This window comes from Mustela nivalis (assembly GCF_964662115.1).
Source record: "Mustela nivalis genome assembly, chromosome: 12".
NCBI lineage: Eukaryota > Metazoa > Chordata > Mammalia > Carnivora > Mustelidae > Mustela > Mustela nivalis.
Genome location: NC_139031.1, coordinates 66,218,906 through 66,241,891, shown reverse-complemented (window position 1 = coordinate 66,241,891; position 22,986 = coordinate 66,218,906). Strand labels below are relative to the sequence as shown.

Genomic DNA, 22,986 nt, shown 5'->3' with positions numbered 1-22,986 from the left:
AATTAGAGGGTACTTAGAAGGGAGAAAAGGGCTGGGAGAAGCTTAGGTTTGTTTATAAAAGGATGGCAAGAAGTTGATGGAAAGGGAGGTGTTGGATGTAGAGTAAGAAGATATTATTTGTAGAGCAGCACTCCACGGCTGCACTTAGGATCAGTCACAAAGACGGAGGGATTTGTCTTGCACTGACGGAAAGATCCCTCTTCCCTGAAATGAAAGGGAGAGGGTAGAGGTGAGTCTCGAACTGGTCAGCAGTTTTGTTTAGTTTACTGCAACCCACAGAAACTCAGTTCAGCTGTGGTAGCAACCACCGGTGATCTTTAGGATCCAGTTCTCTTCCCCTCCAGGCTCCTGGGAGATTACACTTCCTAGTCCAGTCCCCCTGTGGTGCAGCAGAACCCTGTGCACCTTCTGCCTCATGACATATAAACAGAAGAAATGAGTCACTTCCAGGTAGTAAAAAGCCCATGCAGGACTTTGAAAGTCTCTTTCTCCTCCTGGTATCATGACAGTGTAGGAAACCTCAGGCAAAGACGCTGAAGCCACAAGACTGAGGGGCTTCAAATAGAGGGCAAATAGAGGACGTTGGTTCTGGAACTACAGTGCACTGTTAAGACGGAGAAGTAGTTTTATCACATCAAGCCACAGAGACACGAGTGGTGTAATTACAACAGCATCATTTGTCTATCCTGATGAAATCCTAGACTATGGAAAATTTAAAATACACGGACAATGCAGGAAAAGTTGAAGAACCTAGCTAGGGGAAGGATAGAGGTGCATTTGGGCAAACAGAATCAGGAATTCGAAAGACTTCGAGAGGCCAGAGCTGCATAAACCTTCCACAGGGAAGCTGCCGCAAGGAGGACCAACAAGATATGTGGTAATGATGATCCAATCTGCCCCCAGGAGATTTAGGAATTGAGTGTGAATGTGTTGGATGGGGCTTCTGCAAAGATATTGCAGGATGATATCAGGACAGAGAGAAAAGAAAGACTGAGCCCACTACCTATGTCTTCTTTGCAAATGGAAGAGTACCTAAGAGTTTGTGAGATCCTCAATAAGAAGGGATTAAAAAGTCACCTCGTTGGGTGATATAAACCTTAATGGATGAGGGGTTGTACAGAAGGGTGAGAGAGTAATGGTTCAGAAGACCATTGTTGATCTAGAAAAAGGCAGTTCTCAACTCCAGACCCCAGAGACTGTGAGTATTAGAGACAAGGGGCTTTATAGGAAATGGTCTTTCATTTAAGATTTCATTTAAGACAAGACCATGAAAGATACAGGAAAATATATTTGCTGTAGATTGTAGATTGAAAGGGCAAAATTGAAACTAGAACAAAGCAGCCAACTGAAAATACGCTTTGGTGACAGTTAATAACAAACTTGACACTGCACAAAATTGCATCCTTGACAAAGAAGCCGACTTGAGAAACAATCCCAGAACACGCAGAAAATGAAAAGCCCTGAATATGAAAAAAGAAATCTAACCTTTGAATAATAGATGTTTCTAAAGAATGCTTGCTGTTAATAACAAGCGAGACAATATATGTAAAACTCTTAGTGAGTGCTCGAAAAATAGCAGACGTGATAAATATTTTCATAAAGGAACACACAATGAACGGACTGCCTTTTACCTGCACAGAAGCCTGCTCAAGCCTGAGCATGGGGAGACTGAGGCAGGTGAACTTCCAGTTGAGGAAGATGGAGATAATCTCAGACAAAGCAAGGAGAGGAGCCTAAATGTCTACCTGAGGTCAATCAGTTGATCCCAATTCCTTTGCAAACCCTTACGATGATAACTGACGTTATCAGCTACCTCGGTGTTTCCCTTATACATACTGCAGGCCACTCTAACTAGAGACTAACTGCTTTTCACCCCATCTTGGGACTTTTCCTAAGAAAACTCTAACTTTTTAAGGTGTTGTTAAAAAAGAAAGCCGTGAATAATGTACCATGTTTTCACTCGTGTATCTGAGGAGTGGGCTTTAAAAAACTCATAGAGTTTCTTATCAACTTGATAATTAGGGGGGTGATGAAGGTTTTAAGCAAGAAACAAAAGGGTTTTATAGCTTTGACTATGACCAATATTTAAAACCAAGGTAGAAGAAATTCCTGTCTAAAAAAACGCTTATTCACACAGAGATGAAATAGGTAAGCTTGGTTCCTGGCAACACTCAGAAAGAAAATAATAAGTCTAGATATCTCTTAAATAAAATAGTCAATGTCAACAATAAAAAATAGCAAAAGTGTCCAAAGGGGTGAGTAAAAGAAAGTAGATTGCTTTGAAAGATGGTGGTATGTCATTTCTCTAGAATGTTTACTATTGAAAAAGGAGTGGAACCAACTTATGGAATATTGTGGAGAAAATGACCCAAGAATTTGACACTCTTTCAATGTTACTTTTAATGTATGATGCCAACAGAAAAATAGTCTCATGTATTTGAGTTCTTAGAAAATCTACCAAAAGGGGGTCCTGAATGAAAACTTTACTAGATACATGACTATTAACTGGACTGTGCAAAATATACAGGATGTCATTCATAAAAGAATTTCATTTTTGTTTTTCAGTGTCTTTTTAAATTATTTAGACAGTCTAGTTTCTCCCCTACTGTGGGTAGAAAACTCAGGTGAGCCCAGGTCTTCTCTTATAACTCTTAAGTAAGAAAGAGTTATACAGTCGCTTTGAGCATCAAAATTCACTCTCTATTCAAAAGCTGGATGTCCAGGGCTGCTCATTCAAATGTTACTTGAACTCTCCTTTCCCCTTGTTCAAGTCCACTGCAGACTGAAAGTAGCCAGTTGGGGAAGGGATGCATACTCTTCCCTCACACAGCACTTCTATCCTTTCTTATCCGTTTGACCAATGATGGGTTCTAAATCCCTGCAGAGCTGGTGCAGAGAGAGGCGTGGGAAGGGAGGAGGGATTTAAAAAAACAAAACAAACCAGGAAAGTTCTTCTAGGAATCTAGCTTGGCCACCTTCCGAATCTGGCAAATGTTTGTTTGTTTCTTTCTTTCTTTCTTTCTTTTTTAATATTTTATTTATTTATTTGAGAGAGAGAGAGAGAGCATGAGAGGGGAGAAGGTCAGCAGGAGAAGCAGACTCCCCATGCTGCTGGGAGCCCTATGCAGGACTCAATCCTGGGACTCCAGGATCATGACCTGAGCCGAAGGCAGTCGCTGAACCAACTGAGCCACCCAGGTGCCCTCAATCTGGCAAATGTTTAAAGAACTCCAACCAGATAAGCACAGAGAGATAAATTAAAATAACTATAGTTTGGTGATTGCGAAAACCAAATGCAGTTGTCAAAATTGCATTAGAAGGGTCCCTCTTATTTTATTTTTTTTAAATTAAACACAAGCTCAACAACCCCAGATTAGATGAATACATTTGAGGAAGGTGGGAGACAGATGGGAGGTAGGATGAACAAGGGAAAGGCGACCTTATTTTCCGTGCTGTCTTACAGGAACGCAGGCTGGCCATCTATGGCCCCAGGATGATTTCCTCGAAAACGTAGGCCGGCTCACCGCTGTAACACCCCCAGCATGCTCTAACAGAGGTGGAAACTCTCAGGCGGCTGGTGAAATCTTGAGTTTAGTTACCTGCCCTTTTTCCTTTTTCCCCCTTGTGCAGAGGGTACATAATATCCTATGCACTGGCTACAAGAACTCCGTTTAATTTTTCCAGTGTGGGCTGAGGAAAGGACAGACTGCCTAAATTGTTGAAAAAATTATTTTAAAAAAATTGCCAGGAATGGGGCGCCTGGGTGGCTCAGTGGGTTAAAGCCTCTGCCTTCTGCTCAGGTCATGATCCCAGGGTCCTGGGATCGAGCCCCACATCAGGCTCTCTGCTCAGCGGGGAGCCTGCTTCCCTTCTCTCTCTCTGCCTGCCTCTCTGCCTACTTGTGATCTCTCTCTGTCAAATAAATAAATAAATAAATATTTTAAAAAAAATACCAGGCATTTCAGGATGGTGACAACGAATCATTAAACGAAGATGGCGCCGTTCCTGGGCGCTGTGCCAAACCAGCCGCCCCTAGGGATTCCCAGCTGCATTGCAGTAGGGCTCATACTTCTGCATTTCTAGTTAAAGGCCAAAGCGACCTCAACTTCTAAGCCATCATTACTTAAAAATTCTTCATTAGTTTAAAAACTTTTATAAGTAACCATGGATAAAACATCGAAGACCAGATTGAGATCACAGAGCTGAACGTCATAACCTTACAGTTTCGACAGTGTAAGTTCTAATGGTCAAAAGGGAGGCGTGTTTAAGTGTAGGAGGGCAATAGCTTGGAGGTAAGGTCATTTCCTAAAGGAGGTGGAGATTATGTAACGAATTCATGGACAGAGACTGCAGTGCATTAAAGCTTCAGTATTCCTACAGAAGAATTAAGACACGATGAAAAGAGCAAACACTGAAAGGAGGAAGGATTAGTATTAAAAAAACTAAAACTTAGGTTTTATATCAGAAAGTAAAGAATACGACCTAAATTTGAATATAAATAGATGAATTGGTAAGTTAGCTGGAGTTATGGAACTAACGGCCAAAAGATCTAAAAACAAACATAGTTAACTGTCTTTATAAATGGTCTATTCTACGAAATTCTCAATCAAGTCCTTTACCTCTGATTTTTTTTAAACAGGTGCCTTATTCTCTAATATAAAATAATAGAAACTTATTTAATAAAAATGAGTTCACCTCAGAGGGAGTTATGATATAAATTTATTCAAGAAGATGGGAATATGAAAATCATGGTTTCCCTTATTTTGATTTTTCAGCACCTGCTGCCCACATAGGCAGCACTGTTTAAAGAAATACAGCTGCTCAGTTACTTAAGTCAATTTAATTACTTATTAAAAGGCATATCCTATGATTTTTTAAAAAATCCAGTAATGTATACCTTATAAAGGATATCCAGTGTAAAATAAGAAAGCTGAGAAACAAAAGCAGAAGATACATCAGGATATGTAAGTAGAAAAGAAATACAGGCAAGTCTTCAAGGAAAGATGATGGCATCACCATTCTCCCAAATTGGGGGGAAAAAAGACATTTAAATAATAAAAAAGGTATTTTCCTTTTTGCTTAAGTGTAGGATTTTCCCGTTACAATCATATTGGATTAAAATATTTAAAAAGGGCATCAAATGTGCCACCGATGCTAAAACCAAGAAATATTTCAACATTTTTACCACAGATTTGATAAAGTCCACGTTAAACTAGAATAGTTGAAGTGAAAGAATAAAACCCAGACTTCTCACATGGCCTGGAAGGTCCAACATCATGCTTGTGACTTCACTTTTAGGTTCTTCCTCTCACTTTCTTTCTGTTCCTTTGAACGTGCAAGCTTGTCCACCCATTTGGGCCATTGTACTCATGGTTCTCTCTGCCCGGAAAGCTTTTCTCCTTGATATTTCACAGTTACTCTCAGGTCAGAGGTCAACTCCTCAGCGCCAGCCCTCGTGGTCACAATTGTTACAACTGGTTTTATTTTCTTCATTGTATTTGCCACTCCCTGAAATGATCTTGTCACCTATTTCCTTGTGTGTTTGTTTTCTGACTCTCCTCTAGTATGGAAATGACGTGAGAGTAGGGATCTTGACCATAGAGTGCGCTGTGTACTTGACACAGGTAGAAACAGCACAAGTATTTACAGAACGAGTGAATAAGTCTTGAGATGAGCACTTGATCCCTGTTACTGAAGAGAGCATTTCAAAGAATGGATAAAATACTCCATGTTGAGCTAGTTGGGACCAAAGTAGTCGGTGGCCTGAGGGAAAGCCAAAATCCCCAGGGAATCCAGAAAACAGATAATCCTCATGTCTGCTCTTCTAACCTAGAGGAAGCTGAGAGGGATTGGACTGCAGATCAGAAGAGGATCAGTTCAAATGTAGGACCGGGACAAACCACTCCTCAGTGCCATTTTACTGTTTCATTATATAAAATAATAAGGTGCATTCCTGGGGTCAAGGAGTAATGTAAATCTTGGGAGTGGCCCCCTGACAGAGGTGCTGGTCTCTGCCATGCAGAATGTTCAAGGAAGTTGTGCACAAAGAGGGTAGAAACAAAACCAGTGTTAGCAACTCTCCAGCTGGTCTCTCCTTCCATCCTGCTAAAAGACTGAACAAGGAAGTGAGAACCACCAACACTGTGTGCACACTCAGGAGTACTGGACGGTATACAGATCAGGCAAATCGGTGGAGGGAAAGTCAAAGAGGTGGGAAAAAGAAGTTACCACCTTATTGTTTTAGATCTAACGAGGCTTGGATCTAATAGATCTTATTGAAGTCTTGGATGAAGTTGTTTCCATCAAAAGTTAATATGCTGGGAGCACCTGGGTGGCTCAGTGAGTTAAGCCTCTGTCTTCAGCTCAGGTCATGATCTCAGGGTCCTGGGATCAAGCCCCACATCGGGCTCTCTGCTTGGCTTCCTCACCTCTCTCTCTCTGCCTACTTGTGATTTCTCTCTGTCAAAAAAATAAATAAAATCTTAAAAAAAAAAAAAAGTTAATATGCTGAAAGGACTTTGCATAAACATAGTGACCCAATAGGAAGGACTGCCCATTCCCCACCAATCTCAACTCCTACACTTTTATTTAAGAAGTTGATTATTTAGTTGATTACATTCGCCTTTTATTAACCTGGAATTTAACACACACACACACAAAAGATTTAATTTGTGTTTTTACAACACTGTCTTCTGTCCCAATACTTTTATTAAATAGTCCATTATTGGCTCAGTGGGTTAAAGCCTCTGCCTTCAGCTCAGGTCATGATCTTAGGGTCCTAGGATTGAGCCCCGCATCAGGCTCTCTGCTCAGCAGGGAGCCTGCTTCCTCCTGTCTCTCTCTCTGCCTGCTTCTCTGCCTACTTGTGATCTCTGTCTGTCAAATAAATAAAATTAAAAAAAATCTTTAAATAGTCCATTATTTCTCCACTGATTAGTATACCCCATCTAGCATTATAGATGCTTTCTGAAATAGGTTTGTTTCTAAGCTCTACATTCTGTTTCACTGGTCTAGTTGTCTTTCTATGCATCCATCCTATGTTGTTTTAATCACAATTTATTTGGCTATCTGGTAGGGTGAGCACCCCTTCTTCACCACCTCTCTTTCTTTCTCACTCTTTTTTACCTCTCTTTCCCAAAAATGATGTGTAAATTCTGTGGAAAAAATGTTTGAGGGGTACCTGGGTGGCTCAGTGGGTTAAGCCTCTGCCTTCAGCTCAGGTCATGATCTCAGGGTCCTGGGATCGAGTCCCACATCGGGCTCTCTGCTCAACAGGGAGCCTGTTTCCTCCTCTCTCTGCCTGCCTTTGATCTCTCTCTCTGTCAAATAAATAAATAAATTCTTTTTAAAAAAATGTTTGAATGGCACCTAATTTACAGATTAACTCAGGAAACACTGCAATCCTTGCAATACTGAATCTTCCTATCCACGAACATAGTGAAGCGTCACATTGATTGAAGTCCTTTGCCTTTGATCGAGTCTTTATCATTATCTCCATAATGATCTTGTTTACATCCTGAAAAATAAATGAGAAAAACACAAACAACCCACTGAGAAATGGGCAGAGGTTCTGAAGAAAAAATACAAGTGGGAATCTTGTTGTCAAGAAGACACTTCACTTACTGGTAACCAGGGACATCCAAATGAAATAAAAAAATATCATTTTACGCCATATAATCAGTAAACATTAAGTAGTTTAATGTTTATCAAGTGTTAGAAGTGATAGTGAACCTTTAAACTCTACTGATAGACATAAACTGGTATAACCACGGAGGAGTAAAATTTAATATAGTAAAAAATGTTCATACACTAGTACCCAGTAATTTTATTTCTCTCTCTCGAGAAATTCCTGCACAATTTAAAAGATATCATTATTATGAAAAACTTAACAACTGTCTTTAGTAGAGGAATAGTTAAGCTATAGTTTCATTATGTAATGTGAAGCTATTCAGCACCTGAAATGAAGAAAAAACTCAGCTCTCCACCCAAAAACATAATGTGACTAATAAAAACAGGTTGAAAAATGAGATGCTACTTTATAATTTTTATGAACACAAAATAATAGTATATATGTTGTTTATGGGTACATATATAAGTGATAAAAGCACAAAAATTTATAAGGGAATAACAAAAAACATTTTAAGATTTTAGTTGTCTTTATGGAGAAAGAAAGGGAAGAAAGGAGAAATGAGTTGGATTTTTTGGTAAAATTTTATTTGGGGAAAAATATTAAATATGGCAAAAATTATCAGATATGGGTAGTGGTACATATGTATGTTTGAATTATTGCATAATTTGTAAAACATCTTAGATTTCATGCTGATATAATACTAGATATTTAGGTGCAGCAACACAGTAGATTTCTACCTAATTCCATTTTGCATATAAGCACAAAATACTTTTGAATTGTAAATAGATACAAATATTTTCAAGAATGCAGTTATGGTATAAATCAAGGCAAGACTGGACTTGGTTTTATTCAGGGATTTACCAATGTTTTCCCTTATTTTGGAATAACCTCATTATGGCAATGACCTTTGTAATATTTGAATTTACAATACAAAGCATCCGTGTCAGTTCAAATACGTGAGTGTTAGGATTCTACATATGGGTACGAGCAAATCACTATTTCATTATGGCATCTAAGATAGGCATTAACATATTGAATTTTGTACTATATCATGATATTAGTTATATTATTTGTAACAATCATAACTATGTAGTGATAATTATTAGAAATTACTTTCATTTTGCCTATATTATTTCACTTGTATAAAGCTCATTTTGCCTAGGTATCATACCTATTTATTTTTAAGATTTATTTATTTATTTGAGAGAGAGAGAGAGAGAGAATGCGTGTGAAAGGGGCAAGGGCAGAGGGAGAGAGACTCCCAAGCAGACTCTGAACCAAGTGGAGAGCTGGGCATGGGGCTCAATCTCACGACCCTGAGATCACAACCTGAGCTGAAACCAAGGATGGGACGCTCGACCGACTATGCGTTCCTCTTTATTTTTAAGAGACTAGGTATGAAAGTAGATGCTAATATCTATGGATTTCCTTAAAGGGCTGGCCTCCTCCTCTGCCTCCCCACTGACCTCCCCACTTACAGGCTCTTCAGGAAATCAAGTCCATTAGGATAGGAAGGGGGCAGGGGCTGGTTTAGGGATATGGTAGGGGATGTGGATTCCCCGAGTCTGGAAAGATAGAGAAATGACAGTTTCTGTAGTGACAGAGACTTGCTTTTTGCTCCCACTTTTAAGTAGCTCTCAAGGTGCCAGAAGTTGGCACATGGATACTCTAGAGAGGAAGCTTCTGAGGACAGCCCTCAGCCTGTAGGGACTAGCAAAGCCCAGCAGATGGCACCACCACGATGCTGCGCGCTGATGATCAGCCAATCTAACAAATGGGCACGTGAGGCAATTTAATTTTATTCAAAAAAAGAAAAAAAAAAAAAGAAGAAAAAAAAAAGAAAAGAAAGAAAGAAAGAAAGAAAGAAAGAAAGAAAGAAAGAAAGAAAGAAAGAAAACTTGAAGTCTCATAACTAAGACTGACGAAATTGATTCCCTCTGTTGGGAGTAATGAAAGGATACTGTCCCACAGCATGCGAGAACAGAAAACATTTACTATAGACTGGCACCGTGTTCCTCAGTAATCCTGACCTCAGCGTTACCTTTCCCCTTGGGCCTGGCCTACCCATTGCTTGTGGCCAGCTCCCCCTCTTTCTGTTCAAATTCTTCTCCTGTGTCCCCTCTTCATCCCATTCTTAGTGTACCCAAATCTCTGTCTTTGCCCACAGACGGAATCTGGAAAGTCCTTGTTCTTTATCTTCAGTACAAATCGACATTTGTGTGTCTCTCTCCTTTACCAGCATTCCAGACTACTTCTGGGGACCATTGAGCGTATATTAAAGGGTTTGTGAAGGGCCCTCTCTCATTAAGTGACTTTATCCAAGAAATAATTTATCCCCGAATGAAATAGTTTATCCCCTAGAATGAAAATTGCTGCAAATTTTTGGGAAGGGCAGTTTACAGAGTAGAGTGTAAAGAAAGCCGTTGGAGAAATAGACTATATTTCTGCGTGGAGAGACTCTCTGTGGTAAGAATGTCAGTTCTTCCTAAATTGATAGCTACACCAGAATAATTTCCAGATGAATCAAATGTTAAACATTTTTTTAAAAATGTATAAAAAACTAAATTGTAATTAATCTGGATAGCTATGCAAACTCTGAAAGGAGAACACTCTTAATTGTTTTCTAAAAATGGGAAAATTTGGAGAGGGTGTTTGGATAATGGACATCGGAGAGCGTATGTGCTCTGGTGAGTGCTGTGAAGTATGTAAACCTGGTGATTCACAGACCTGTACCCCTGGGGCTAATAATACATTATATGTTAATTTAAAAAATGGGAAAATTTGACTATAAAAGTTAAGGTCATTGTATTTAAGAAAAATCAAAGTGGTTAAAAATTTGGTAGCAATTATGATAACATAAACTTACATCTTATTTTAATGAATGGTTCATATAAAGGAAAACAAAGCAGAAAGCTTATAATGTATAAAAGGACAAAATGTTAGACAATTAACTAAAGAAATATCACAAGTTAATAATTACAGAGAAAGTGTTCAAACTCTAGTAATCAAATGAATTTAGATTCTTTAAAGAAGAAGACCATTTCTTTCTTCCAAACTAGCAAAAAAAAATTTTTTTAATGTCTAAAGACATGCTGGTGAATGAAATATCACTGCTCCACATCAGTGAGTTATATAACCTGTGACAATTTTTCACAAAATTCCTTAAAACAGTTCACACATTTCAGCTTAATGACTCTATGTGGGGGGAATTTATGCCAAGGAAATAATCTTAAAATTTTCACACAAATTTATTAATTGTAGCATGAATTATAAGATCAAAACATTGGGGGAAAAAATCCTTGTATCCAACAGTTGGGTAAACTAACTTGTGGAATATGTAGTTAAAGTAATTCTGTAAAAACACGGGAATGTTTATAGTAGTAAACAGAAGGCAATGTTGGTCAATAAAAATGTTAAAAATTTGTTTAAGCTAATTGTTAGGGAAACAAACATTAAACATAATGACCTATATCACTACACACCCACCAGATTGGCTAAAATTAAATAGAGCAAAAATACCAACCATGGTTGAGAATGTGACCCAATAAGAGTGTTCACGCGTGGCTTATGGATATGTAAACTGGACCGGTTTGACACCATCTAATGAACGGGAAGGTATGCATACCCAGTGATCCAGTCATTCGGTGAGCACCAAGGCACAGAAATGTACTAGAACGCTCAATGCAGCAGTGTTGGGAATAGCCTGAAACTAGAAATGTCCATCAGCAGTAGGAGGGACAGATTGTGGATCACTTGTGCAATGAGACAGAACGCTATAAAATGAACAAATGACAGCTTAAACATCACAACATAGATTATTTTCACAAACATAATGTTGAATGAAAGAAGCAAGTCATAGAAAAATATGTGTTTATTATTTCACTTATATAAAGCTTAAAGATAAATGAAAGGAAGCTCTCTTGTTTAGAGATACCTACAAAGGTAAAATGATAAGAAATGCATAATAGGAAAAGATACCTTGAGTGGGTTGGAGGAGTTGTGCTCGAGAAGGAGAGGAGGGAAGAGGAGGACTTCTTCGGCTCTGGGAGGTGTTTGTCTTCTTGACCTAGGATATGATGAAAGATGGAGACAGACAGTGGAGTGGTACATCTACAAGCCAAGGAACACCAAGGATGGTCAGACATCACCAGAAGCTGGGAGAGAGGCATGAAATAGGTTCTCCCTTGAAGCCCTTAGAGGAAGCCAATCCTGCTGACACCCTAATTTCAGACTTCCAGTCTCCAGAACTGTGAATACATTTCTGTGGTTTTAAGCAACCTAGTTTGTGGTAGTTTGTTAGGGCAGGTCAAGAAAACTATCACATTGTATTTTCACATTAAGAATATTTATTGGGGCGCCTGGGTGGCTCAGTGGGTTAAGCTTCTGCCTTCAGCTCAGGTCATGGTCTCAGGGTCCTGGGATGGAGCCCTGCATTGAGCTCTCTGCTTTCTCTCTCTCTTTCTGCCTGCCTCTCTGCCTACTTGTGATCTCTCTGTCAAATAAATAAATAAAATCCTTAAAAAAAAAAAAAGAACATTTATTAAGGGGCACCTGGTGGCTCAGTCTGTTAAGTGTCTGCCTTCGGCTCAGGTCATGATCTCAGGGTCCTAGGACTAACCTGCATGGGGCTCCTTGTTCAGTAGGGTGTCTGCTTCTCCCTCTCCCTCTGCCCCTCTCCACCTCTGTGCTCTCTCTCAATCACTTTCTTTCAAATAAATAAAATCTTTTTTTTAATAAAAGAATATTTATTAAAAGTTTCCAAGAAGTCATATTTGGGGTCTCTAATTTCTTGAATAAGTCACAAAATCTAAAATAAAAAAGTACTCAAACCATCCTACTTTATATATTCTTTGGAAAAGTTACACTCAAAGATAAAATTCAAATATAAAAACTAAAGATCTCCTATTCAGAACAGAAATCTATGCGGCACATCTAGTTGTACCAACAGGTCAAGGATCAATTGTAAATGTCCAAGTACATTAAAAAATAAAGGACACAGTTTGTTCCAAGTTGGCCTGTAAAATTTTCATCCTGACCCTTTGATTCCTTTCCTTACTGGAAATTCTCCAGTGTCTGAAGTGACCCTGCATTTGGCTTCTGGGAAGCCATTCTTATTCATTCCATTTCCCTCCAGAGCAAAGAAGGGCTGACCCAGAAAGACACCTGACCCAGAACATCTCCAGGGTTGAATACTGATGCACACGGATGGTTCCGTGAGAGACCATTTTTGGTTATAAGTCTGCTCTCTGCAGGTTGGGAGAACAGACAGCCTCTGAGTTTACGGAGCAAAAGTGCTCTCAGAAACCTTACTGGGGGGTTGATTTTGTATAAGATACGAGCACATGTGCGGGCGTATTGTCCTTCTTAAGTAAGTTCCACATGATCACGGGATGCCATTAAAAAGGCATAAAGGAGCAATACATGAAAAACAGATTTTTTAAAACATTCACAAAGCGCAAGGTGATTTCTCTAGTTCTTTCAAGTTTTCAAGTACCAAAAGAGAGCACAGTAGAGGAAAGATTTCTTCTAGAAAAATCACGAGGTAGGACAGTACAGCGGTGAGAGGTTTTGAAGACAAGCTGTGTGCTTTCAGACCTCCGTTCCATTGTTTCTTAGCTTGATGTCATTATGACCCTCTCCAAGTACAAATTTCTTCATCTGTAAAATTAGGCTAAAAATTGCACCTAGGGCAGAGAGTTGCTAGGTAGATTCAATGAGGCAACATATGAGAAGCATTTAGCTCAGAATGTGGCAAATGTTAAGTGCTTAATAAATATTAGTTGCTGAAATAATCATCATCATAATAAGAAAATCTTTCCAGATTTAAACTTGAAGGAGCCATAAAAATTTCCAGTAGAATTGATTATAGAGTAAGCCCCCTAGGGGTCGATGCATTCACCCCATTAAGTTAGGCAGAGAAGGAAAATTTCAGCTTCTTAAGTTGACTATGCTAGTACTTAACACACTCTATCAGAAAAATAAAATTCACTTCGGTTTTCTGGTGAGTTAGATAAGTGGGTCTGGTTAAGTCATTTCTGCAGAGCCTTCCAAACAGTACAAATTTGTATTTCTAACAACCATTATCAGCCATAAATCAAATACATCTCTAAGTCATTCTCTTCCTTTCAATGAGTATTTCTATTATACTGGCTTCTGCCCCTTTCCAAGCAAAACATGACCTTCAGGCTAGTTTGGTGGTCACAGGGCTTTTGTGTTTTGTGTTTCCCCAGCTGTACTCCAAAGGAACCTTAGATTTGGGTGGCCCTCCTACCAGCTGTTTGCAGTCAGAAGAGGGCAATTCCCATCATCCTAAAGTTTTCTTGGACCAAACTTTCGGGTTTTCCAGCTTTGAAAGAGAAGAAAGACATGATTTTGTGAAACATTCAAAGAAGTTGATGATATTTAAAGCCACCTGTCTGAGCTCCAAAGATTGCAATATAACCTTTATTTTCAATGGTATTTGCTATTTTATCGATAAAAGCTATTTACTTACAGGAATCACTTTGTTTTTCCCAATCCATCTGGGGGTCAGAACTTAAACTCAACGGAGTGCTCCAGCTCTGCGGTGGAAATCAGTCCTTATCCCCCGATCCAACCCCGGTACATTTGCGGCTTGTCCAGGAGGTGGCACTGTTGTCTCAAACGCCTGGCTTCCCCTGGGGCCCCAAAAAAGGACCCTGGAAAGAATGGGTTATGGAAAGCTGTCAGAGGTGATAAGGGAAGCAGCGAGGAAAAGTCTAGAAACCGGGAATAATGTCAAAATATGTTTGCATAATTGGCTTCCTCCATCTCCTTCTCTAGGGGCCAATGTGAACATGAAGACCAACAACCAGGATGAGGAGACGCCCTTGCACACGGCCGCCCACTTCGGCCTCTCGGAGCTGGTGGCCTTCTACGTGGAGCACGGGGCCATAGTGGACAGCGTGAACGCCCACATGGAGACCCCGCTGGCTATCGCCACCTACTGGGCCCTCCGCTTTAAAGAGCAGGAGTACAGCAGGGAGCACCACCTCATCTGCCGCATGCTGCTGGACTACAAGGCCGAGGTCAATGCCAGGGATGACGACTTCAAATCGCCGCTGCACAAGGCGGCCTGGAACTGTGACCACGTGCTCATGCACATGATGCTGGAGGCGGGTGCGGAAGCCAATCTCATGGATATCAATGGCTGTGCTGCCATCCAGTACGTGCTGAAGGTCACCTCTGTGCGCCCCGCTGCCCAGCCCGAGATCTGCTACCAACTCCTATTGAACCACGGGGCTGCTCGGATATACCCACCACAGTTCCACAAGGTGAGGCTTACGAACAAGGGTGCCCAGTGCCGAACCCTATAGTCAGCAGGGTCCCCAGAGACTCTGAGGATGGCTGGCTCCCTCAACTCTCGTGGTAACTCCAGCTTCTTTGAAGCTTGAGTCTCTAAGTCCCTTTGCTTCTCCAGCTGGTCTCAAACGGACACACACGACCCTGGTGACTTGGTTCTGGTCCAGGTTGGTTTGAAATCTGGGATGGAGGGGTGCCTGGGTGGCTCAGGTCATGGTCCCAGGGTCCTGGGGTTGAGTCCCTCTCATCTGGCTCCCTGCTCAGCGGGAAGCCTGCTTCTCCTTCTCCCCCTCCCACTCCCCCTCTCTTGCATGCTTTCTTGCTCTCTCTCTCTGTCAAAAAAATAAATAAATAAAATCTTAAAAAAGAAAGAAAAAAATCTGGGGCTGAGAGCTAAGAATGAGAACAAGAGTTAATTTTGAAGATAACATGTTATCATGGAGATAATTTTCCATGCCTCATGTGAGCCCCAGTGAAGAAAGCCACTTTAAGTCTCCTGCAGAGGCCAATGGTGTCGGATAGGAAAATACTTGCTATCTTTTGAGCAGGATGTGTTTTAAATTACATATGGAATTGTTCTTGCTTTAAATTTTTATCTCCGCCTTGTCATTTATAACTCCTTACATTTATAACTCGTTTCATTCTGGACTTAGCCGAACTACTATTCATGCCAGGAAAAAAAGAAGCCTGGACTTTGGGGTCAAACTTGGGTCTTGCCACTTGTCCAAGAATTTGACTTTGAACACATTACTTAAGCCTCCAGAGCCTCAGTTTCCTCCCCTGTGAAATGGGTACACTCTGCGCTTATGAGTTTGCAATAATAGGCAGACAAGGTCCTACATTAGAAGGAGATTAATCCTACCAGTAGCACACAGATAGACTCAGAGCTCAAAGGATGGTGCAAACCTTTCTTTGCTCTTCCTCTTGAGTTGCTGTCCATCCTTGCAGAGTGCCTGCCCTGGCCCCATCTCACATCTGCAAGTACCTCTCCCTTGGTCTATGTCCATCTTCTTGCCCCACCCCCTGCATCTCATGAGTTGGACCATCTTCATCACACAACTTCTAGAAGACAATTACTCTGTTTCTACTATGGCTCACTCCACAAAACATAATTCCACGTGTATTTTCTAAGGCTACCTTCTTTCCAGAGAAAAGGATGGAGAGGGGGAAGGACATGGAGGCATACCTCACTTTATCTGTGAATAATAATAACCTTCTCGCAAGTTTGCTTTGAGGATGAAACAAGATAATATTTGAGAAGTGTTGACCCTGTGCCTGGTGCGTGGCAACCATTAGAGACATGGCAGCCATCACTATTTGCTATGATTACATGGTTGTTGATTAGTGGAATCAGTGCTCTGGGCCTGGGTTAGCCACAGGGGCCTCTCCGAGCAGGAGAGACAATGTGTGAGACTGCCCAGAGATGAAATGTCATGTTTTAGCCTGAAACTCACTGCTGGTTGACCGTGGATGAAACGGTTCTCTGCGAAAGTAGCTAGAATATCCTTTCCTCTTCCAAACTGTCCCCTTTGAGAGTCAGATTAAGGAAAACGGACCTTCGCAGAGTTTCTGCTCTCCAGTGAGAAGTCTCGCAAATGTGACGAAGGTCCCCAGGTCCTCTCAGAGGTGACGGAGGAGGAGGAGGAGGAGGAGCAAAGGCTTAGTGCTGAGTCCTGGCTTGGCCTTTTATGTGTGTTACAATTTCTGAACAAGTGTCTGATACCTCAGATCTTGATTTCCTCATTTAAAAGAAAAATAGGGTGCCTGGGTGGCTCAGTGGGTTGAGCCTCTGCCTTCAGCTCAGGCCATGATTTCAGAGTCCTGGGATCGAGTCCCACATCAGGCTCTCTGCTCAGCAGGGAACCTGCTTCCCCCCTCTCTCTCTGCCTACCTCTCTGCCTACTTGTGATTTCTCTCTCTGTCCGTCAAATAAATAAATAAATAAATAATTTTTAAAAACTTAAAAAATAAAAGTAAAAGTATCAGCTTTTCCAAAGTGTTTCACGAATAAGTAGGTAAGATACGTCCATCATTCAGCCCAGTGGTGGCGCTCAACAAAATTGTTTTCCTTCATCTTCCTCCTCTCAAAACGTACGCCTCGTCGGTTGGAGTCTGTCCTCCTCACCTTACTTCGGTGGCACTTCGAGCCCGTGAATTCAGTGTCTCTTTATGTGTTCAAGGACATTATCCAGCGTTAGCGTGTTCTTATTCCGTTATATGTCTGTCCTCTGAGCTCCTCCAGTTTGGCCATATGCTAAAGAGATTTAGGACAGGATTGGCTACTGGTTGATGGCTGGTATTATAAACATTTTTGTTGCTACCCAAAAGACAGTGTGAGGGAACTGGCCCCCTTCCAAAGGAAAACTAAAGAAAAACTATTCAATTTACTATGCAGATGCTTCAGAGTGATTTAGCACAACTACTCCACAGCCCAACTTTCCAAAGAGAAAGTCATCTTTACGACAAGCCAATGACTGACTCATTTATCCAGAAGATAAAGTGGTTTGTTCTCTTGTGGATGGGGAATTCAGTTTCCTTATTTACAAGGAACAAGGTCAGAGCTGAAGATGCTGTCTTCCAAATACAAAGCAAATTTGTAGAGGGTGTATTTCAGTGAAAGCCAATGTATAAATTACATAAAGGGGGGAAAAAAAGAATTATAGGGTCTGCAATTGCTTTCCAGGGTACAAAAGGACATTTGATTTTTTTTTTCTCTTGGCATAATTCAGAAGGAAGTGACACCCCAGGGAGCCAGGATTGGGTTTTCTTGTAGGGCAAGAAAGACATTTTTCTAGGGGAGGGAAAGGTATGTGAGAGTTTGGGGGAGGTAAGGATGATTTCTGCTGTTGAACAATGCTGCAAATGAAGCCCAGAGTACAAGCAGTGTCTTTGATCATTAAGTACATTTCTGCACACAGATATATCAATATAAAAAGAATTTCTCACCGAAGTGGCTTACAGAGGTGGCACTTGTTTTGGGAGTATGGCAGGGAGATTTATCTTGAATCTGTTTTTTAATTTATGCTTCCAGGTGCCAGATGATGAGGGAAAGTGTCTATAATCCCCTCCAGGTGCCACCACTGTAGAAAGAAATTTTTGTCCGATTGCTCTTCCCTGAAGAGAGAATAGAGACACCAGAGACTCACAGAAAGTGAAATTCATTGGTTATCTTCTCAAAGAAACAGCAGAAATTTCTCTCCCTGAGTCCATAGCAGTCCTTTTTCATTTGATGGTCAAGGTTCCTGGTAGTCAGGGTAGAGTGATGATTTGGAGTTCAATGTCCTGTAAGGATCTCTTTCGTTGTTGTTGCCTAGTAGAATAATCACTGAGGCCTGAAGAAAGTGTGTGCAACTGTCTTAGTTCTGGAAGAAGCCAGAACTGGCTTGCTGGTGAAGAGAGCCAGGAGGCTGTCAGGCTCTTCAGGAAGCCTTTCGTGCTGGGAGAAACATCTTCTGTCAGCAGAAAATGCAGTGGTCACTGTCAGCAAAACCCCATGACAGCAGGGGGAGCACTGGACTTTGTGCATCTAAAGACTGCAGGTTAAGAACCACTTAATTTCTTCTTCAGCCGAATGAAAGGTAACAAATTCTCTCCCTGTGACATATGGGAGTACGCCAGGTGCCAACTGAGGCCTCAGATGTGAGAAGGAGGCTCCAGAAATATGAATGGATGGTGTTCCTGTATCCATAACTTAGTTTGAGCTGTTTCTGAATGGGGGCTGAGAACAATGTTGCCGAATAAAATATAGGATGCTCAGTTAAACTAAAGCTTAGGTATACAGTCAGTAATTTTTCACATAAATATGTCCCATGCAATATCCGTGACACAGTTATGCTAAAAATTCTATATTGTCTATCTAAAGCTCAGATTTAATCTGGCAGTCTATATTATTATTATTATTTGTTGAATCAGGGAACCCTAGTTGGGAAATAGGTAATGTGTTGCAAGAGGAGAATAACCTCTAGCCGCCTCTCTTCTGTGGTCAAGATGTTGGCAGGAAGGGGAAGGTAAGGAATATCTGGGGACAATTTACATGTGTTGGGTAGGGGAGCATTTTGTCTTTAAATATGAGTGCGGCTTCCGTGAAGAGTGAGGGTGACTGGGAAACTAGTGTAGGGCAGAGGCCAGTTTTCTGAGGAGCCCCTTAAACCATGGGCAGAGCCTCATTACACGCTTTCTGATTGCTTCATACTTTGTTGTTTTATAATTCCATTATAAGCATACTTTTGATTCAAGCCTTGGATTAATTTCAGCTATCATCTCTCTACTAGTGACTCTTCCACGTAAATCTCTATTCTGGATTATCAGCTGATCGCCCATACTTCTCACCACAGATCATCCTTTCAGAAAGGATTTATCTGGAGGTCTTTAGAGAAGGATGTGGGGGTTCCCGATGGCTGCTACGTTTATTTTACCAGCAACAGATTTACATTTAAAAGAGAATTCTTTTGAAATTTCAACCAAACTCAACCTCATGTTAAAGAGTGTGGTTTTTTTGGTTTGTTTGTTTGTTTGTTTGTTTCAAAATATCTGTGCAGTGAGATTTGTGTCCTGAAACTACTAATTTCACTGGCCATTATCTAAAAATTAAAACAAGGTTAATCAGAATATATTTGAAAGAGCACTGAACTCAAATTAGGAAGGCGTGGTTCAGTCCTCATGCTGCTGCTTACAGTGTGCCTGTCTGGTTTCAGTTTTCTCATCCCCGGATTGGGGGGTGGTGATTAATCCGTAGGGTAGGGTCTCTTGTAACTCTAGCATTCAATGGTACTGTGATAGTTTATAGCTAGTGTACAAATTAATTACCCTCAGATTTTGTCTGTCTCTTTCACTTGGAACTCCATAGTGGTCATTCTCATCCCAGCTCTAGAGAAAAGAGCAGCTGCAGTTGCCTTAATTTTCTGAGACCAAAGTGCTGAGAAATTCCCATCCTAAGGGCCAGGTACCAAGATGGGAGTCCTTCTGGCTACACTTTCTGTAGACACGAAAATGTGGACTCTTCAGAGGTCCTTGAGCCATGGGTCTCTGGGTTCAACCTGTCTCCCTACCCACTTAGGGGTTGGTAATATAGGTCTGGTCTTTGTGTGGCGAGGCGCGGCTGAAAAGGCCATGGTCAGCAGCTCCACTTTGTGCCCTATGCCCAGAATAGGCACGTGAATGGCTCCTCTGCGTTAAGCAAGTATTTACGTTGTGCTCATTTGGATCCAGCCGCCCTCACTGATGTAGAGCTTAAATACATACCGGTCGTCTGTGATGGCCTCTGCCTGGGCTTAAATATGGGACAGCTGGAAGCAGCTGGCTGCTTGACATGGACTCACGGTGGCTCACGAGAGCTGAGAAATTACCGGGAATTGTGCAAGCTGGTTGTTAAGTGCAGCCATTACGAAAAATTAAATCAAGGGGCACCTGGGTGGGTCAGTGGGTTAAAGCCTCTGCCTTCGGCTCAGGTCATGTTCTCAGGATCCTGGGATCGAGCCTCACATTGGGCTCTCTGCTCAGCAGGGAGCCTGCTTCCCCTCCTCTCTCTCTGCCTGCCTCTCTCCCTACTTGTGATCTCTGTCTGTCAAATAAATAAATAAAATCTTAAAAAAAAATTAAATCAGATAAACTTAGAACAAATATAATAGACATTTAAAACATTATTTTCTAATTATTTTCTTTGTATTTTTAGTTATTTTCCTCTACATACCTATGCACTTGATGTTACTTGGGTCTGTTACCCGTGCAGTGGAAAGAGTGTATAATGATTTGTTCCCGCCCATCTCTTCCCAACCATGCATTTAGTGACCTCAGGTTGGTAGCTGTGAATCAGCCATGATGGGAGGATTTACACCACAGAAATCAGCAAATGCTATTGATCAGACTTTGATTTATTGCTTTGCTGATGTCTACTCCTAAGAAATTAGTGGTGAGAATGTTACTAACACAGATTAAACTTGAAAGTATATAGTATCGGTAGCTCTGACATTATAAATAGCACAAAAAATGGGGAAATATGATCCCAGTATTCAAAAACTATTACATTTCAATAAAAAAGTAACTCATATTATTGATGAATGAGTGAAGTTCCAATATAGGTCTTCATTGTTTCTCATTTGTGAAACAGTTACTCTTTTGTGTAATAAAATTACCAACCAGTGTTCATTTAACAACCACATGTATTCTTCATTTGCAGACATAGATTTTGGCTATGAATGCAATCTTACATCCATACAAAATTGATACAAAAATCAGTGAAAGCATTCTGAGAGAACCAATTAACTCTGCAAAATAGGAAATAAAAAGTACTGGTTATTTTATTATTCACAAAATGTGGGCTTCACATTCTTTATATTAGTAAAAATTTGTATCGCATTTATGTACATATATACACACAGTTGTTTCTCTTCCAGAAGACCTGTTATTGAACATATTTTTGCACGCCACTGACTCAAACCTCAGTTTCAGTAGGACTCCCTTATTACTTCTTGAGACCCTTGATTGTCCCGTTGGCTGGGCTGACACGGTCCTCTACTGAGACCAGGCGTCCTGCTTTGACACTGTGCTCCAGTATATTACAAATCTTTCTTTCCTTATAACCCCACTCTGATGACTCTGCTTCATCTGACCACGTTTTGTTGCTCCTAATTCCTGCTGGGTCTGGGCCATTGCAGCTGGGTTTTGATGTGTTGTATTAGAGGAGAGCTGCCTTCTCCTTTGTCTTATGCATTTGTAAGAGAAGTTCTGCTAAAAGGAAACCCCCACCCACCTCTGTCCACAACCTTATCTTATTTCACTTGACCTACTGATGAGTTGGGTAGAAGAACTGAACTTGCTCGCTTAACTGTGTGCCTAGAGAAAACCTGAATTCTTGGTTTTTCTGTGGAGTAAGAATCAGGGAACAACTCTTTACACCAGGCAGAGGCCCATAGTTTGGGGATGCAAATTTAATCTTGGGGCAGACTATTAGGAAGTTTGATGTGGTCCCATAATTCAAAATCTTCTATGTAATTAGTATTATGAGTAATAAAAATGACATTTTGATCTCATCTCATTTTTAAATAAGTTCTAAACTCAGGAGGGAAAGTCATTTATTGGGTCTCTAAAACCCTGTATGCTGTGACACCAAGGTCTTAAAGATGAGGATGGGTCAGGCCTAGTTACAACTGTGCATCTGTTCTCTATCTGTCTCTCATAGTCTGAGCCCTCCCTGTTTGAATCCACCCAACTCCTGGTAAGCTGGCCTTCTAATCAGATCTGGTGGTTTCTAATCTCTCTTCCTCTCCGTCCGTGGCTCTGGTGATAAGCCACCTCCCAGTGCTCTCCTCGCTTGATGTTTTTCATTCTGATAGGCCCAATTTCCTTTTGGCTTTTGGAGTCATAGGGACCTGAATTTGAATCCCAGCCCCATCATTTATTAGCTAAATAACCTTGGGTTTAAACTTTCTCCGTCTTAGATTTTAAATCTGTAAAATGGGTGTAAGTATAGAACTAACCTCATAGGGTTGTTTGAAGATCAAGCAAGGCAGATACGCAAAGATTTAACATAGTCCCTGACACATAACAAGTATGCAAAAAATGGTAGCTGTAACTTTTTTCTTTCCCTCTCTCTCCTGCCTGTTAGGCTTCCCAGGCTGGCTTGCTTATTTATTTATTTATTTATTTATTTATTTATTTATTTATTTATTTGACAGAGATCACAAGTAGGCAGAGAGACAGGCAGAGAGAGAGGAGGGGAAGCAGGCTCCCTGCTGAGCAGAGAGCCCGATGTGGGGCTCAGTTCCAGGACCCTGAGATCATGACCTGAGCCGAAGGCAGGGGCTTAACCCACTGAGCCACCCAGGCGCCCCTTCCAGGCTTTAGACCAGCGTCCTCTACCATTTCCCTTTATTCCCATTTAGAGTATTACTGAGCGGTATGGCATTAGCCAGCACATCCTTTAACGGTGCCCAAGTCTCCACCTCCATCTTGACCTGCTCAGTGGAGCATTATAGCGCACATTTTTGACCGACAGTAAGACTTTGCCTGTGACATATGCTCCTGCCCTTGATCTGACC

The 22,986-nt window shown here is 41.0% G+C and overlaps 1 protein-coding gene across 1 annotated transcript in view; it reads left to right on the top strand.

Annotated features, from left to right (window-relative positions):
- The window catches only part of ASB4 (ankyrin repeat and SOCS box containing 4), a 64,852-nt gene that overhangs the window by 35,715 nt on the left and 6,151 nt on the right, over positions 1-22,986 (top strand). Inside the window, exon 3 of the mRNA XM_082693606.1 lies at positions 14,432-14,922. Within this exon, the coding sequence (XP_082549732.1) occupies positions 14,432-14,922 (491 nt within the window). The remainder of the gene's footprint in view (positions 1-14,431; positions 14,923-22,986) is intronic.